Source organism: Pseudopipra pipra, chromosome 6, assembly GCF_036250125.1.
Source record: "Pseudopipra pipra isolate bDixPip1 chromosome 6, bDixPip1.hap1, whole genome shotgun sequence".
Classification (NCBI taxonomy): domain Eukaryota; kingdom Metazoa; phylum Chordata; class Aves; order Passeriformes; family Pipridae; genus Pseudopipra; species Pseudopipra pipra.
In genome coordinates this window covers 31,386,358-31,404,220 of record NC_087554.1, presented here as the reverse complement: position 1 = coordinate 31,404,220, position 17,863 = coordinate 31,386,358, and the positions used below count along the sequence as shown (strand labels likewise).

The window sequence follows — 17,863 nt, the reverse complement described above, 5'->3', positions numbered from 1 at the left end:
TTACTCAACTTTTCACATAGGTGCATGCAAGTTTCTAGTAACGGCAGACAGCTAATGATGACCATTTCAGCTTACTGTTTCAGGATTATACTGTTTTATGGTGATCAAGAGTTAGATGGTAAAACTTCTCCAATTTTGATTTTTTTTTTCTCTTAGAGGAAGTGAGGCCTAAACTACTTTGTTTCTTTGCTAGCTTTCATAGCAGCTGCCCAAGCCACTGGAAAGTCACACATAAATATGTGAACTATAGATACATGTTTATAGAGGTGGCTGTGGCTCAGCGTTTGGGGATTCTTGTAGATCCTGAGTGGCATAGCTGGGAATGAAATCTTAAGATTTGTGACTGTCCTTTGTCCTGCTACAAATGGGCTTTTAATTGTGCCTTTCTGTAAGATCTATCACTGAAAGATGGGAGCTGTTCTAGAAACAGCAATAGAAGAAAATGACAGGTTTAGACTCCTTGCTATGAGGATATGGTAAATTAATGCACAAGATAGGATTCGTGATGCTATTTTCAAGGTCTTACAATAAAGGAATTTCTACAAGACACAAACGTAATAACATACAGCTGTCTGTCTGCCTTCTTCATTGGGATTTGCTTCATGCCATGCTCTGTTCAGTAATATGGTACTACTACCACCTTGTAATACAGACTTTTGAACTGGGTATTTCCTATGAATCCCTCGCTTAGGCTTGTCCAGTTACTTTACTACAGATTTCTAACCAAGGTCCGATTGCCTCTTCTGCTTCAGATCCAGGCCTACGTGATGTGTAACAAGCTGCGCTCTGCCTATCTGGTCTCGGTGAGGCAGGAGAAGGGCAGGGCGGTGCAGCTGGTGCAGCACGTGCGGCAGCTGGCCGAGAGCAGCGGCGATGACGTTGTGAAGGCCATCTGTGCCCAGTGGCTCTCCGTGCACCAGCCCAAGATGAAAAATCGGCTTGCCCAGGGCACCAGGAAGTAATAAGTAATTGACATTCGCCATCATACAGGAGGAGAAGGCTTCGAGACAGCTCAAAGGTTTCTGGTTCAGTACTTCTTGGTAAAATGGAAGTCTCTTGACTCATGCTGGTGGGAAATGGATGCTGCTAATGTGCCTTTGGTGGGGAGGGAACTAAATTACAAGTGCCAGTCCTGTATTTTGACACAGTCACTACCTCAGGGTGTTTTTTGACTCTTTTTCTGACAGAGGTGGGGGAGGCAGTTTCAAACTGAACAAGCAAGGATTTAGGTGTATGGAGAGAGCACTTCTCTTTCTGTTTCTGATTTTGGCTTTTGTTTTTTGTTAGTTTTTAATTTTTTGGGGGGGTTGATATTTTTTGAAAAGCACTGAACTTAATAATATGGGCTTTATTTTTAATCCAGAAAACATGTAGAGAGGAGAGAAAAATTTTATCAACTCAATGTAGCCTAGAGGATAAACTTTCTGATTATGGGTTTCCTGTAAAATTTTTCAAGATTGGAGAGATCTTTGGTTACAAAGACTAAAATTCAGAGATTTTTTTAAGCCTCTATACAAACCATTGCTACTTTTTTTTTTTATTCCCTTCACTAGTACAATGTACCCAGTTTCTTTAGTTTGTTTGAAAAGGTAGGAACTGATTCTTTATAGCCGGTTTTGTACTTACCAGTCACACTGTGTGATGTGTGCCATACATATGGCACTTCAGCCCTTACTAGATGAATGAAGCTATAAAGGGCATATGCTGTAAGGGGAGTACAAAGGGAAAATAAGCCTTTAAAATATCTGAAAAATCATGTACCTCTTTCTTTGCTATGGCAATACCCAAAAAATTGTTGTCATGCAGCTTTATGACTGAGTAGTTGACAGTAAACTTCCACAGTTTTTCATCAGGTATAGCAGAGAATATTTGATAAAGCAAGCTGTGGCAAAATTTAACAGGTGGTCTTCTATCCCTGTCACACAGGGATTTATTTATTTATTACCAGGATAATCTGTCCCTGTTAAGTACAATAGAACACCAAACTGGACCTACTGTATAGACAGGCTTTGCTCTGGAAGTGTTAGGTTAATCAGTTTTATGAAAAAAGCAGCAGTCTTCGTGTAATGGCCGTGTAATGAGGGATGCTGAAAAAAGCAGCTGCTTCCCTGCAACTGTGATTGGGACGTGAAAAATTGGCAGAAGTGTGGTAGACAGTAGTATGACCTTCAAAAAAAAGAAAACCAGAACAAAACATGGCGTTCCACAACAGTTTGTCTTTACTGTTTACATGTATTTCAGCAGAAGTAGGAAAACTAATTCACTTTTTTGTTAAAAAGTTGTTTACTTCAAAAGAAATGACAGGTTTTCTGAAGTGTAACCGAATTGTAAATAGTTTTATTACATAAAATAATTGAGACTGTCAAGTAAGAGTTTTGCACTAACCCCAAGCTCACTGTAATGAAAGAACAGACTTCCCTGGTATTGGAAAGGATTCGGTCCATCTTCAGGGTTTCAAGAGCAGTGCCCCACTGACACAAACACCTCTCTTTGGAGGCACTCTGCTCACTAGAGCAGAGCTAGAAATGTCTGAGTAAAGCAGTCAGAAATGACCACATGGAGCTTTCAGAATCCCTTGACCACAGATTTACGTTATCTCATTAGTGAGCAGTACTAATGAAAGCTTTTGTTTCCTTGGCCAGACTGACGTAGCTTTCCATCAGCTTACAGCTGTTAGGCTAATCCTAAAACGTGACACTACCTATGTCTTCAATCGTTTTTAAATCTCTAATTATGGGGAGGAGGTTTTACTGCTTGTGGGTATCCAGATCTGCATTTCCGTTAACACCTTCTTTTCTGCTCGAGTTCCTTCAGCTGTACAGAGCACAGAGAGTGGAGTTTGCTGTGCAGACATGTCAGCTCCGTACCTGCCTTTCTTCCTGACCTCTTTGCACTGTACCTGATGCACTTTATATAGTGTTTGCTGTAATTTGATGTTCTTAACCCAGAATCATAGGGATCTTTCTCATACCAGCAGAACCTGGAATTTTGATCCTGACTAACTGCCTTGTGTCACGAGTAGTGGAATTATCAAGGGGGTTTGAATTTTTGTCAGTAAAAAGGGATTGACTACTGCCAGTTAAAAAGAACTTCTCTGTTAATGACTAAGGTTTGTTTACAGTGATAAAAGAGAATAAAATATTGTGACTGTTAATGTATCTCCTGTTTAATTTTTATTTCAGCATAGCTGGGGGTCTCTTTCTAGATCTGCATTTTGCTTTTGGCTAGGCTTAGCAAAGTAATTAGAAGGGGGATAATTTTTCTTTCATGCCAAATCTGCTACCGTGTCCTCAACATTTAGATCAATTGGAACATCACATCTTTAGAAGTCCTCCCAGCAGCTAGGTAGCTAGTTCAGCCTCATACGTGTACTCAGTAATCCTCTTCAGAGAGCTTTGCTAGTTAATCTAACTCTTCCTTACAAGCTTCCCTTTGACACAGCTAAATGAGCTTTAGTTCCCTCATTTTTTTACAGATCAGCTGAGAAGTATAAATGACTTGCTCAAGGTCAAAATGAGTGGTTGTCTCTCTATGGAAATGTGTAATTTAATATGTCTTAAGTTAAATCTACAGTCAGACTTCTTTGCAGAGAGAATTGACCTGCAAGGGCAAAAATATTTCACGCTAGAGACACTTTCTGCTTTTTAAAAAATGGTTTCTCTTGCTCCTGAAAACTACTTTCAAGATCAGAGAATCGCACAGAGAAAGCAAGCCTAGTCTCCAATGCTAGGTAGCATTCTACTGCTACATTGTAGTTGTTGATTTAGCTTCATAATCAGGGTGAAGTGGAAAGAGGGAGGGGAAAAAAGGTAGAGTGACAAGGAGGAACACAAATGGACTCTGAAATGTTATCTGAACTGAGTTCTCTACATTAGTAAGGCAGGTGCAGATAATAGCAACACCAAATAAACTGATTCAACATTTCTGAAAGAAGATACGGTCTCCTGTTGTAAAAGGAAAATAGCTTTATTTAGTATTGCTCAGAGGTAGCACAGGACTGATCTGCATAGATAACATCCAGACAGAAAAAAATTAGAATTAGCATTTGTTTCCCAAAACTGGCAGTTGGTCAGAGTCGCAGGCTCATATGCAAGTCCAAAAATTTCCAGACTTTTTTTCAGAAGCAGAAGATAATCCAATGAGATGTGGCACTTGGTCTCTGACTGCTTAGATCTTTCAGAAATAATCTCTGATTATGGATCAGACTCTAGCAATTTGCACCCAAGTAGCACTAGAGTTCCAAGGGAGCAATCCCATTGCTATGTGGACTGACCCAGCTGCCCTGTGGAAGTGCAAGCTGTGTGGTCCTGCTCAGGCAGACTGCCAGCCACGGCCAGTAACTGCTGGGCAGACAAATGGCAGGATTTGTCTTACCTTCCTGTGCTGGAGCTGGCTCAACCGTAATACCAAGATAGTCCCAACTCCTGCTTCAGCTATTTAGCTCGGCAGTTTGGTGTCATTTAAAGCTCAAGTCTCAGCTGAAGTTGTTTAATATTTTTTAACATAGTTTAGATGTTTTTTACTCACTTGGTCTCTTTTCTAGGTTCTATAGTCCTTTAAAGTGCAGCTGGGGGGGGTTACTGTGACAATTTTTACACCATCTTTTGCTCAGTGTTTCACAGGAGAGATGTTGATTTCTTTAATAAGATAATTTGGCCATGCACAATTCTGACAATCCTGCAACTTTTAACCTCCCAGTCACCTGCATTGAAACCTGAGTTCTCGGAAGATATGCCCAGCCCTCAGTGAACTTACTGCAATTAGTGGGCACTTAGGGCCAAGATACCTCAGTGGCTAGGCTCCAGCTACTTAGAGAGAAAAACTATTCCACTTAGAAACTTTACCTATTGCTTGGCACAGAAAGGCCCACACCTGTTTCTGTGTGCTTGAGAGCATTTGTATTGCATTTACTTGCCAGAAAATCTAATATCCTAGAGTACTTTCACTCTGCCAGGTCAAACTGTAGGAACTGAACATAACCTTAGGTAATAAGTTTAGAGTCCTACCTTTTTACTATTGCTGTTAGGAAAAAACCCACAATCGAACTTTATTTAAGGTAATTTTTTTTTCTTCACAATCTAAACCTAAGACTCCAACCTCCCTTTCTATTCTAAAGCCAGAGGACAATAGCCTTGGGCTGCTGTGTGAGATACCCAGCAAAGGTTGCTCCCTGTATCAGTGCTTTAATTCTCCAGCTAGGAAAAGGGAGTGATTGCTTACAAATCTCAATTCTTAAGTGTAGTATTCCAGAAATTCAAAGTAGGTTGTGCCCATAGAGCCATCATTGGGGCAGCTGAAGTACAGCATTCTGCTCCTGAGGTCTCTCAGCAGTGCTCTTCCCCAGAGAAGCATCACAGGTACACAGGAGGTCTGCGCTGCTCAGTCCCACTGGATGCCAAGGAGCTCACAGCTCACACTCCAGAGCTTCCTTGCTGTCTCGTCATCCCGGCCACGTGGAGATACGTATGCTGGCTGGCAATCACTGTAAGAGGAACATTCTTTTAATTCGTTAAGTCAAAGATCTCCATCTGCATTAGCACACTGAAATGTCTGTGTTAAGATAAGGGAGTTGCTTTCTATCAGTTTAGTTCAAGACCAGTTGAAGAACAGTGGGAAGCTACACAGCAAATGAGCAAGGGTTGGTGCTAAGCCACCATGAGAAAGCTTTTAAGGAAGAATCTCTCCCAAAAGCACCAAGAACAAGTCTAATTTTATCTGTTGTTTTAACTCTTAAAGAAACCTCTTTAGTTTACATTCTCATTAATACCACTAAAATGGGCTATTAAGGCTAACCAAGCTTCTTCAGGGCACCTTTTCTAGCAAACACTACAAAAAAGCCATTCAAACAGCCCTTCATTCTAAGCTATTTATCCCATCCTATTCATCCCATGATATGCCCAAGAATAATCACACTGTAATAACCATGCATGGTTATCCCCTTTTCCATTATCCTCTGAACTGTGGCTCCTTTCTTCTCAGCACTCTGTCTGGAATAGAGATCCTGTGTTCTCATCTGTAATGCTAGATTGTGCAATAAGTGGGAGTTTCAGAGCACAGAGGAAATGGCATCTTGTAAGGTTTCCATTCAGCCCAGTGTTTTTAGAACAAGTGCACAATCTTTGATGTTCCTGAAATGACTCTGGTGTACTCTACCTGTCTTCTTGTAGCATGCAAATTCCTTTCCTAATGTCTGTACTTGTGCTTTATACTCTATTGCCTGGAAAGTGAAAATAATTTTAGGCTAGTCCAATGTTAACTGTGAATTACTGTTGAAGCTACTAATTTCCCACCAAGTCCAAAACTCCCTTTTTTCCTGAGTTTAAAATCCATCAGTTTTCTGTACTCCAGCACATAAAATGCTACATTTTTATCCTGGGATGGACAGTCATTCAGGGAAGATTAAGACATCTATTTATATGTTCAAGTCTGATTAAGATACTACAAACTCCCAAATAAAGATCAGGCAAAGTCATTACAGAGACTAATCTGGTCACGAATTACAGGAGGAAAGCTCTGCAAAGACACAAAGGCTCCAAAGGCATCCATGGGAGGGGGGTGAGGGGAAGACAGAAAAATTTTCACATTCATTTCCCAAAAAATGAGATTGTTACAGTGCTCTACACCCAGTGGGAAGCTGACAGACATATCTGCATGAATCTGTTCAAATGGCAGTCTTCAAATCTAGGATGATGATGATTTGGAACTGCTCCAGGCTATAGCTTTGGTGATGGGAAAAGCCATGACTGTGCAGGGTCCTGGAGTAAGTCAAAGTAGCCAAGAAATAACAGGTTTTGTAGTGGGAGCTACACAAGACCGTTTGCAGGATAGAGTGACAAGCATCCCAGCAGGAGTCCCTGCCAGCTCGTGGGTCTGTCACGCTGGAGAATCAAATTATTTTGTCACATGCCAGACCTGAAAATCTCACCTCCTAGCTCTACAGCTCCATCAGCCCTCACAGCTACCTGGGAGCACAGGCCCCTTCTGCTCCAGTGGGGTGAAACTACAAAGAGAACCGAAGTGGTCTTTCCAGAATTGACTCAAGTGACCTCATTAACTAAACAGTTCTTCAGAAAAGTGATTTTTCCCAAGTCTCAGATCAGATTAAAGCTCTGAGCATGTGACAGCCATTTCTGTACTTTGATATTCCCGGCACTAAAGGACCTGCTATTGCATGAAGTGTTACACAGGTCAGGGATTTTTTCTAACACAATTGCAACAGAGCTGGCAGGGGTAATGTTGTAGTATCTGTCACCCTCAGTCTTACCAGGCAGCCTCATACCCAGTCCCTTTTTAATGAAGAATGAGAGTAACTCTCATATTGCCGAGCCAACAAGGTAGCCTTCCACAGTGTATCACTTCTTCAGCTTGCACCCACCTGAAATACTGTCCTGTCACAGAGTCTAGTTCCTCAGCTACTGCACAGTAGACACTGGTCTGAGCTCCTTCCCAAGGTGTCTTCAGGAAGAAGGAGAATATCTTCCACAGCCAAGTCATTACAAATGAATGCCGGACCAACTCAGAAGAGACAGAACCAGGATGGAGAGCATTTGCTGTGACTTTAGTGCCTATGGCAAAATAAAGTAGTTCAGGACAAATCTATATGCATCAAAGTGTCTTTAAAAAGATATATATATACTCTTCAATTCTACCTGCAGATATTCTGTAACTTAAAGGAGGAGTCCAGACTTGGATATAGAGAGAGCTAAGTGAAGTCCTCTGTAGTTACTGCTTGCTGAATGTCACAGATACACTTGACCTTTTAACCAAACCAGCAGTAGTTTGGTTAAGGCCTGAGCCCTATCTGGGCCAAGAAGTTCTCTAGGAAACCCACAAAGAGGACAGTGAGCATCAGTGCACAGGAATTTGGAAGAGCATTATGCAGTTAACACAAGTAGCATGTGGCTTTTCCAAGACTGATTTATCAAGGAACAAAGAGAGTTGTGGATACAATGACTCTCATGTGTACCTTTCCCACTGTATGCAGTTTGACTACCAGCCAACCACTTTATTCCATGAGTATGACAGCCAAAGTGAGCCTTCTCTGAGCTCTCCCTACCAGGCAGTGTGACTGCATGGTGACGATCTCCCCTTAAGCTGAGTCACTTCTCAAGGTTGCTCCTCAAGGCAGAGACCTTTTCGCAACAGCATACCTTTGGATGAGCCCATCTGGAGCTGAGCCCAAACTGCAACTGGACTGCACACCAGGTGACTCTCCCCTTGATCATGGATGCCTCTCAAGGTTCCTTACCTGAGACTAAGAAAGCCTTCCTTACTCAGGCGGAGAGATCCTTGCTTGCAACAGGTCCTCAGTAAGTGACTGATGGCATGCTGAATTAATACTGAGGAAACATTACTAATCCATATAGCTACTCAGTATTAATTACTATAAACTTTGTATAATTCCATTAGACATGAATCATTGTCCAAGTCTGAGACTAAGACTGGACCTAGCCACATCTAGGCTCCCTAAGGAGTTTAGAAAGCCAGGGGGTCCAATCTGAACTTCATGACTCAACAGGAGGGTCTTCCTTACCCTTTATGTTTCTAGACCTGTGTGAATCATTCTAACTCAACTTTTCTTAATAAATTTCTTCCACGTAGTGAGTAATAGCGTGAACCTTGCCATTGAACTCTGTTAAGTCATACTTTTATGACATCATGTTAAAACCACTGTTGCTAATACCTTGATGGTGATTCTTTAAGCGTTCTAAATTGCTCATCTGTGACACTGGAGCAGTTTCCATCAGGCTTTCGAGAACACCTGTTTCTTTTGATTTACTCTAATAGTAATTTCCTAAGGAAGACACTGCTTCTGTTTTAGTAAATAAATACTACTTAAGTTGATGAGTGAATGACATGACTGTGACAGATGCTGTGACTTAAGAGGTAGTGTCTAGTCTTATGCTTGTTCTACCACCCACCAACATTTAAGGCAACTGAGTGTGCATTAGCTTTTCTATTTGGAGACTGCAGTTGTAGTTCTGTTTTCAGCTTCCACTCACATACCACAACTGTCTGCGTGGATGCAGCTAGTTTTTGACAAGCACCAAAGAAAAAGGAGATACATTCAACTGTGCCAAGCTACTAAACTCTTCTGTCCTGTTGTTGTAAAGACAATTAGTGTTCTAAGTCTCCTGGTTCCACAGACAGGAGATACCTTCTTCCTGCAAAAAGCTCTCAGTGACACCTGCCTCAAACCATTCAATTTCTGCATAGTTGATTTCCAGACCTCTCTTCAATCCACTCTCCCCATCCACAGTGCACAAAAACCCAAGCAGAAAAACACTCCACTTGGCTCTGGAACTTGCCTTGCAGCCGCCTCGCCAGCTCCCGGGTGAAGAGCACGTTAGCCAATTTGCTGTGACAGTAGGCGAGGCCACGGTTGTAGCTCTTCTCACCATGGAGATCATGGAAGCGGATTCGGCCTCCGTGATGAGCCAGCGAGGACACGTTCACTATGCGGGCTGGGGCAGACTGCTTCAGACGCTCCAGCAGGAGGAAAGTCAAGAGAAAATGACCTAAGGGTGAGATGAAAGGTCATCCTCTGAAGGGTCCCCCTGCTTGCTTATATGTTGTATCTTACTGCTGCCCTCACTTCAAGACCAGGAAAAACAAAACCCCCTGGAATTAACAGCTAAACTTTTCTGGGGCCTTCAAGTTCTGCTCCTCATCTTCAAAAAGTTGGAGTTGTCATACATTTCAAAATGTCCCAAGTAACATGTACAGATACTTAAAATGGATCCATGATAAGCAAATACACCACATTGCATCTCCAGAACTCTAACTCTGGCCTTCCATCCTTCCCCAAGAAGGAAGAATGAGAAAGAGAAAATCTGAAAGCAGGATTTTCCTTTGGAATTTCGCCACAGATATTGGTGTTGAAAGACGACAATCTTTTAGGTCCTTTCCAACCCAAACTATTCTGTGATTCTATACTGAGTACAAACATGATTCCACTGGCCTTACCAAGATGATTGACTCCCATATGCATCTCAAAGCCATCAGCAGTCTTGGAATAAGGGCATAACATTACCCCAGCATTATTAATGAGAATATGGAGTTCCTTCTCCTCTGCAAGAAACAACAGACATCCTTAATCAGGGAAACAGAGAATGAAGAGAGACAGCACAAGTCAGCCAAAAAATGGCTTGCTGTCTGAGTTGCAGCCACATCGCCATAAAAAAAAAAAATCGGATAAGTCTCCTACCACAAACTAGCTCATGGCCTCTGACCTGCCCCTGCTGGGAACCACAGTACCCAGCATGGTACAGAGATACACAGGGCAGGGATTTAGCATTGGCTAGAAGAGCAGATGGCAGTCCTTGGTAAAATATTTTCACTGAAAAGAATGATCTAGAGACTGTACCTGCTAGAAATTTCTCAGCAAACTCGCGGATGGACTTCGTATCAGCCAAGTCCAGCTTTTTCACAATGACTTGCTGGTTCCCTGTCTCAGCTCGGATTTCACTGGCTGCAGCTTCTGCCTTTGCAATGTCTCTGCAAGCAATGATCACCCTTGCACCTGCAAGGAGGGGAGGGGAGAACGACAAGAACAGAAACATCACTGGAGCACACTGGATGATCAAGGCTACAACAAGCAGGCTGACTATGCACAGCATTACGAGCAATATATTTTTTCTTTGGGGAACTGGCATCAGTCAGGGGAGCAGCTGGAAGGGACAAAGCCTTTCCTACTATATTGTAAGCTACGATTCAACCAAAGGATGCTTTCAGACCAAGAAGAAACATCTGAAGTGCCTCTGTCCAGGTTCTTCCAGGTCAGGAGTATGTACTACAAGACTGGTATGAGAATGTCAAATCAGGGGCACATAGAGGTACTTGGATACCAGCGTAATTTCTAAACGGATTGTGAACAGGTAGTTTAATCTTCTTATCAGTTACCCAAAAAAACAAATTAGCTTGAAACATGAATAAGTAAAGCATACAGCAGTGGACCTACAGCATTTCCCAGCTTCATACAAGCAGAACCCAGTGATAACTAGGAACTTCCCCAGTCCTGTCAAACCAGTTGCAGTGCAGAGCATTTCCATGTACCCAAGGCACATTTTTGGAGTTCAAGCAATGAAACCAGTTGAGGAACTGGGGACTTGCACCTCAGTAGTTACAGCCTCTGGAAGACCAACACTTGGGCTCATCTGCAATAACTCTGGAATCAAATTGACTTCAATGTAAGCATGAAACACTCCTCCCTTAGGTCCAAAAAAGGGACTACTGACACACAGGCACGGCCACTCCAGCTGCACAGGGATGCCTGCTGATGAACTGTGACTTGCCTCTCCGTGCGAGGTCTCTGGCAGTCTCCTTCCCGATGCCTGTGTTGGCTCCTGTGATTATCACCACCTTCCCCTCCATCTTTGCTGTCGACTTACACCGTCCTCCAGCGACATACCTCCTGCAAGAGGGGACGGCACCTGTCACCTCAACCTCCTTAGGTGGCTAGGGCCGGGGCTAAGCGCCCAGAACCGCGGCGTTCGCCCCAACACTGGGGCTCACCGCTGCGCTCAGGGCCCCGTGGGGTTCATGGGCGTCGTCACCCGGGGAGGCCGGTCACGGCCGTGTCGCGACCGTGTCGCGACCGGGGCATCGGGAGCGCGCCCCGAGCCTCCCGCTTTGAAGAGCCAGGCCCCGCCCCCCGGTCCCGCCCGTGCGTCAAGTGGGGCCACGGCTCCCATTGGCTGCGGCCGCGCGCTCCGGGCCTTTTGTCCAATGGGCTGCGCCGCCGCGCCCGAAGGAGAACGCGGGCCCCGCCCCCCGCCGCCCCTCCACGAGCGCCGCCGGTGCGGGGCAGGGACAGACCCAGGGGAGCGCCGGGCGGGGGGGGAGGAGGGCTGGCTGCCAGGGCTGAGCCCCGTGCCCCGAGCATTCCAGCTCCTGCCGTGAGCGCCTCAGTGGCACCGGAGCACTGAAGCTGGGGAAGCCTGAATGATTCCTGAGCGCAGCGCGGGCTGGAGAACGGAATTCCCCCTGTTCGCACTCCCACCACACGCACACGCACGCACACAGACTCACACGGGCGGGCACACCCGGTCGCCCTCAGACGCGACGCGCGCCGCCTCCGCGCCCCTCAGCACCCGCCGCCGCTCCGCGGGGCCGAGCGCGCGCGAAGAGTCGAGGCCGCGCTCGGTAAGACGCACCTGATGTAGGGCGCTGCCACGAAAAGGAGGACGGGGACGGAGACGGCGGCGCCCAGTGCAGCTCCCCAGCAGTTGAGCATTGCTGCCGCCGCTACCCGCGCTCTGCCGGCGCCCGGCGCTCCGCTACCACACCACCGCCCTGCCCCGCCCCGCCCGGCACCGCCCGCCCGGGACACGCCCACGACACCTCGGGACACGCCCCTCGCGGCACGCGGAGCGCTCCTGAAAAAGCCGCCGCAGCAGATGTTCCCGGGGTTTCCGGTGCCGGACGCTCTGCGAGTCGTGCTCCCCGCTGCAGGAGTGTCCCCGCCGGGAGCACCCGCGCGCAGCGGGAGGCTGGCCGGCTTCACACCAGCAGTTCGCTGCTCTTTACCCCGGGCAGAGCACGGCTCCGACCCGCGTCCCTGTGTTCATCCTGAAGCCGCAGTCATACTCGGACTCCGCAATTACTAAGCCGCGAAGTGTCTGCAGAGGCAGCGCAGCGGCGGCTGTCGGCGGCGGCTGTCGGCAGCGGCTGTCGGCAGCGGCGCTCGGAACACCTTTTTCACACCTCCGCCGAGGTTTCTGTTATTCCCCCTCGCAGAGCGCAAGCAGTGATGCCCAAGCGGGTAGGGCCGAGGCCCGGGAGCAGCAGGGCGGCGCCGGCTCCCGGCGCCGGCTCCCGGCGCCGGCTCCCGGTGCCGTGTTGGCGGCGCCGGCTCCCGGTGCGGTGTTGGCGGCGCAGAAGCGCCCCCGCGCGGGGCGGGCACTCCCCCCGGGACTGCAGCTCCCGGCAGGCAGCGCGGGGCGCCCCCGGTGCCGGAAGCGCCGGTCGGGGCGGGGGACGGGACTGGACCGTCCGGGGCAGCGGGGTTATGGCGGGCCGCGGGGCGGGCTCCTCGGAGCACCTGGAGCGGCTTCATGAGATCTTCCGCGGGCTGCACGGAGACCTGAGGGGTGTCCCCGAGCGGCTGCGGGGCAGCGCGGCCGGTGAGGCGGGGAGGGGGCGGCCGTCCCACGGGGCCGGGGCGAGGGCACGGGCGGGGCTGCCCCGGGAGTGGGGCTCGGCCGCTCCCTTGACATGGCCGGCCCGGTCCCTGTCGCCGGGGCCGCCGTCCCTCCGACCGGGACGGCCTCGCCGGCTGCGGGGCCGTGTCGGGGTCGTTCGGGTGCTGCTTGTCAGACAGACGTGTCTGTGTAGCCGGGGGGGCAAAGTCCCTCCGAGACACCCTGTGTACGGGGAGATTTGCAATTGCAGGGATTCGGGACTTCGCTTTGGGTAGCACTTGCTTGGAGGGGGCGGGTGGCCGTGCCAGGTCTGGCCTCGCCGTGTGTTGTTTTCAGCTGCTGCCGTGTCCTGGTGGCTTTGCAGGTGTGTGCCTTTACTGTCCTGGAGCAGCTCCTCTGGGCTGGCAAATTTCAACCCCAGAGCCAAGCGCAGCCGTGCTGGGCTCAAAGCATCGCCTCTGAGGTGGTGGTGTTATTTGGATGTTGTTTTGTGCTGTTTCTAGTTGAACTGGAGTTGTTTAACATGGAGAAGAGGAGGCTCAGGCATAACCTTCTCACTCTCTACAACTATCTGAAAGGAGGCTGTGGCCAAGTGGGGGTTGGTCTCTTCCACCGGGTAACAAGCGGCAGGACAAGAGGACCTGGCCTCAAGCTGTGCCAGGGGAGGTTCAGGTTGGACATCAGGAATACTTTCTTCACAGAAAGGGTGATTAGATATTGGAATGGACTGCCAAGGGAGGTGGTGGAGTCACTGTTCTTAGAGGTGTTTAAGGAAAGACTGGATGTGGCACTGGATCTAGTTGCCATGGTGGTGTTCACTCATAGGTTGGACTCAATGATCTCAGAGGTCTTTTCCAGCCTAATTGGTTCTGAAACAACTGCAGTGCCCTTGGGGTTTTGGGTTTGGAGTTTTTTCCTTTGTGTGTGTATGTGTGTGTTTGGCTCGTGTTTAAGAGCTCATTGACAGAATTAAAATTAGTTTTTACTATCACAAGTGCCCACAAGCATCTGTAGGGAATTTCTTTACTGAAGAAGGTTTATGTTTTAAATTACTCTTTTAAAAGTCTGGTTTGTGCACTTCGTATCCACAAAATAGAAAAAATCTATGTATCTAGCCACTCAAAGTGGTATTGGAGCACAACCTGATTTTATGGGTACTCTTTATATCACACCAGGGGCAGAATACTTCTCTGTAAGGCTTTGTGCTTCTGATTCAGTTCTCGATATTTGCAGTGTTCTGAGAACCGGAAAGGGAAGTGATCTGACAAGGGGAATTTTACCAATGTGACTGAATGCCTCTGGTTTAACTCTTCTTATGAGAAACATGATACATGGCTGTCATGAGCTGCTGTAGCTCAGCTCGGATTTTGTACCCCAGCAATGGGTAGGGGCTGTCATCCATGCTCTGCTCTCTCATCTCATTCTCCCACAATTGATGAATTTTGTGTAAAATCATAAAAATGGTTATCCAGAATATACCAGGCTGTGCTAGATAACACAGGCTATGAAAAGCTTAATATCCTGTTTCTTACCTGGCTTTCTATTTAATGAGTTAAATTCAGGGTCACAGACCTTGTCATCAGCATTTCCAGAAAGTTTGATGCAAGAAAGGTGTTCAAACCTGCAAATAATTTCAAAACTGACTTAATTTCACCAGGATAAAAAGCATAAGAGAAGAAATACCCCTTCTGGTAGAAATCAGTATTTCCCTGTAGAACAGGGAATGGTCAGTTTCTTGGTGAAATAAAACTTTGTCTCCTTGGAACTGCAGTAGTATTGAGCAATGAATTCTGAGCCATTGGCTTAAGTGCAGTATTTACAGGCAACAGATTTTGTAATGCTTTTTTTGGAATTTTTTTTCCCCAACAGAACTTTTAGACATGCTAAGGAATTTTACTGTGACTGTTCTGCTCTTTAAATTTGTTCCTGAAAAAATCCTGATAATATTTTTTGAAAGTGTTTCTAGGAGAGTTTAAGATAAATCAGGAATTTGTCTGGTGTAGACATTCCACTCTCCTAATGTGTTTAGTTTGCTTCTTTTACTTATGGGAAGGGAAGTATATCTTTATTTTTTGAGTTATCTGATCCTGAAATATTCAGGAGATGATAAAAGGTAGCTTGGAATACTCTTTTAAGATGATTGACACAGTCCAAAACTTGAAGGAAGACAGAATCTGTAGTCCTTGGGATGTCTTTGAGGACCAAAGGTTTGGAAATGCTGTTTCGTTCTATATAAACAAGATGACAAATTCCTAACTGTAGAAACACTTTTTTTTTCTTCTAAATTTGTAAGAAGCATTTTGAACAGCCTGAATCATTTCAAATACAGATATTTTCCTCTAAATTATTTCAGTTCACTGTACTTTACTACTGAATCTGTTCCTAACTGATTGGAAATAAATCAGGTGAATGCTGATGAGCATGTGGGTAGCACTGCTGTGGAGTGGGTACTTTTGCTGCATCTGTCTGTGCACTTTGAGTCACAGTTCAATCCAGAGGGATGGGAACTGAACCATTCAGTGTGTTCCAGCATTTCTGTGCACTGGACAGATCCAGCAGAACGCTTTCAAGCTACATTGCCAGATTTCTTGTTGGCTTATAAACGAAAAAGTTTCGAGCTGTTGCTGCTTGGCTTACCTAAACCACTCGGTGATGCTATCCCTTTTGGAAGCTGGCATTTCTTTGGCTGCATGTTTATAAGTGCAGCATCTTCTTGGTCCGTGCAGGGGACACGAAGCAAGGAAATGCAGCTTTTGCAGTTCTGCACCGGGTTTCCACGAGTTTGAGGCAGCAGTGGGTTTAAGAGGGCACTGCTTAAATTGGATTAGTGAAATGACCTATATGAAACAAATTATTGACTTTTGAAGGGTGTTTGTCTGCACTTCATGATTTCGCTTGCAACCCAGCTACACAAACAAGGGCATCAGCACAATTGCATATGGAAGAAGTTGAAGAGAGTGTATTTAGGAACCTTATAAGTCAGCATTTCCTCCTGAATAAACTAGGATGTGAAACTGTATTTCCTGATACCAGTTGATGTCCTGATGTAGCTTAGTCTATAATAATTCCTTGTAGTAAGTGAGAGCATAACTTCTGCTTAGATGATGGTTTTTAATTCTGTCTTAAGTTCTCTACAGTTCAAATTCTGGGGCTTAATATGAATTTGAACTGAGAAGGAAAGCCTATAGCTGAGGTGTGTTGTGTATGTGAGAGGAGCTATATAACCATGTTCTGATCACTTCAAATTTTTTCCTATTTTCTGTTGAGAGCTCAGTGGTTTAAAAACTCCTTCTTTTGCAGAGGACTGTGTTTACCAAAAGGTATTATCAAATAAGTTTTTTTACCACAATGAAGTTTTTGTAATGTTGTATTTCATTTTGCCTTTAATCAAATTAGAGGAATTTTACCGAGATGACAGTCTACATGTTTTACTACCCAAAATTGTACTTAAGACTTGATTATACTCTTCTGAGAGAGATGAATTAAGCTAGGTGGATATTTGTCAGACTCCTGATAAAATTTGGGTTCATTTGCAGTATTCTACAAGAGCAATCTGGTGTTCATCTTCAATTTTTTTGCAAAAGCTTACATAACTTGTTTTGTCTCCATTGAGATAAGGGAATTTTCAGATTTATACTTTCATTGATCGTGGATGCTCGAGAGATACGGTAGATTTTTAACACATGAAAAATACAGATCTTAAGGTTTTGTTTAAAAATAGAGTAACAGCAGTGAAACCCATTCTTTGGTCTCCAAAGCCCTAGGCACATGGATCTTAGTAAATGACTGTCTCAAATAACTAAAATGTATAGTTTTGTTGGCTGATCCAAACAACTAATGTCATTCCAGAAGAGGGAGGCCTTTGGGCTTTAATCCATGAACCCGAGGTGATATCTTGATGGCATCTTTTATCTCAGAGAACTCTAGAATGCTTACCTCATGTACTTGGGTACCTTATGACCATGAGAATGCAGAGTACTGGGTCTGCCAGGAACTTCAGGGCTCACTTGGAAATGTAGATTGACTTGATGTTCTGTTCAAATCCAAATTATAGTTTCAGCCTTCAGTAACCTTGCCAAATACTCGCAAAAAATAATAAATATTTATGAGCTGTTCACTAATGTGTGCTGTTTGCTATTCTTCCACGCTGTTTTTCAACATGCAATTCTGTCAGTGGACGTTGGGGGCAGTAGGTCAGAAAAATATTTCAAGTTTGGAAAATTACTTCTTTTGTGTACCAGAGGTAGTGGCCAGCGTTTGGAAGAGTGGTTTCTGCTCTCTTGCCCACTCCCTTTTGAAAAGTTATCATAAGAATAGGCTGTTCCTGTTTGAGTTGAATTTTGACTTGACGTCTCTGTAATCAGCCACCTGTAGTAGCTTCCTTGTTTTTAATGGATTGAGTTGGAGTTCTGTTGTCATTTCTCTGTAGTTTATCTGATATACTGCTTTTTCTTTCACAGAGGAGAAGAAAAAACTGGTTCGAGAATTTGACGATAAACAGCGCGAAGCCAATGAGACGGTAAGTGTAAGGCTGGGCTTCCGGCCTTCCTGACAGTGGAGATACTGTGGCCTTAAAAGGACAGTACATCCAAATGTTAATTTTTTTGGGTTCTATTCTGGCAGGCAGATGTTTTATTTTTTTAATGTTTGATTAATTGCTCTGATAGGTGTGTCTGTGTTCATCAAGACTGTTGTATGTAACTGTATAGATACATAAATAT

At 45.3% G+C, this 17,863-nt stretch overlaps 3 protein-coding genes across 12 annotated transcripts in view; 2 read left to right on the top strand and 1 right to left on the bottom strand.

Moving 5' to 3' along the window:
* ZFYVE26 (zinc finger FYVE-type containing 26) overlaps nt 1-3,154 on the top strand; it is a 47,655-nt gene extending 44,501 nt beyond the window's left edge. For all 4 annotated transcript variants that reach the window (XM_064658341.1, XM_064658342.1, XM_064658340.1 and 1 more), the window contains one exon: nt 753-3,154. In XM_064658341.1, coding sequence (XP_064514411.1) covers nt 753-962 — 210 coding nt within the window. In that variant the 3' untranslated portion in view covers nt 963-3,154. The remainder of the gene's footprint in view (nt 1-752) is intronic.
* On the bottom strand, nt 1,329-12,657 carry LOC135415898 (retinol dehydrogenase 12-like). 5 transcript variants are annotated; one of them, XR_010431329.1, is made up of 8 exons: nt 12,156-12,300; nt 11,295-11,413; nt 10,367-10,522; nt 9,967-10,071; nt 9,309-9,518; nt 7,376-7,565; nt 5,221-5,482; nt 1,329-3,944 (listed from the first exon to the last, which is right to left on the bottom strand). XR_010431329.1 is itself a non-coding variant. In XM_064658368.1 (7 exons), exons 2-7 carry the CDS (start codon nt 11,371-11,373, stop codon nt 5,380-5,382), a joined length of 843 nt encoding a protein of 280 aa, XP_064514438.1. In that variant the 5' UTR covers nt 11,374-11,413; nt 12,343-12,657; the 3' UTR covers nt 3,948-5,379. The 5 variants fall into 5 exon arrangements, 4 of the variants coding, with proteins under 4 accessions (XP_064514438.1, XP_064514437.1, XP_064514436.1 ...); XM_064658368.1 differs by lacking the exons at nt 1,329-3,944; nt 12,156-12,300 and adding an exon at nt 12,343-12,657 and having other exon boundaries at nt 3,948-5,482; XM_064658367.1 differs by lacking the exons at nt 1,329-3,944; nt 12,156-12,300 and adding an exon at nt 12,529-12,657 and having other exon boundaries at nt 3,948-5,482.
* Nucleotides 12,658-12,668: 11 nt separating this feature from the next.
* The window catches only part of VTI1B (vesicle transport through interaction with t-SNAREs 1B), a 15,469-nt gene continuing 10,274 nt past the window's right edge, over nt 12,669-17,863 (top strand). For 2 of the 3 annotated variants that reach the window (XR_010431330.1, XM_064658370.1), the window contains exons 1-2: nt 12,737-13,124; nt 17,603-17,661. Coding sequence is in view for 1 of the 3 variants with exons in the window: in XM_064658370.1 (XP_064514440.1) it covers nt 12,752-13,124; nt 17,603-17,661 (432 nt within the window). In the remaining 2 variants the exon portion in view is untranslated. Of the gene's footprint in view, nt 13,125-17,602; nt 17,662-17,863 lie in introns of all 3 variants that reach the window. The other variant, XR_010431331.1, reaches the window with a different exon arrangement.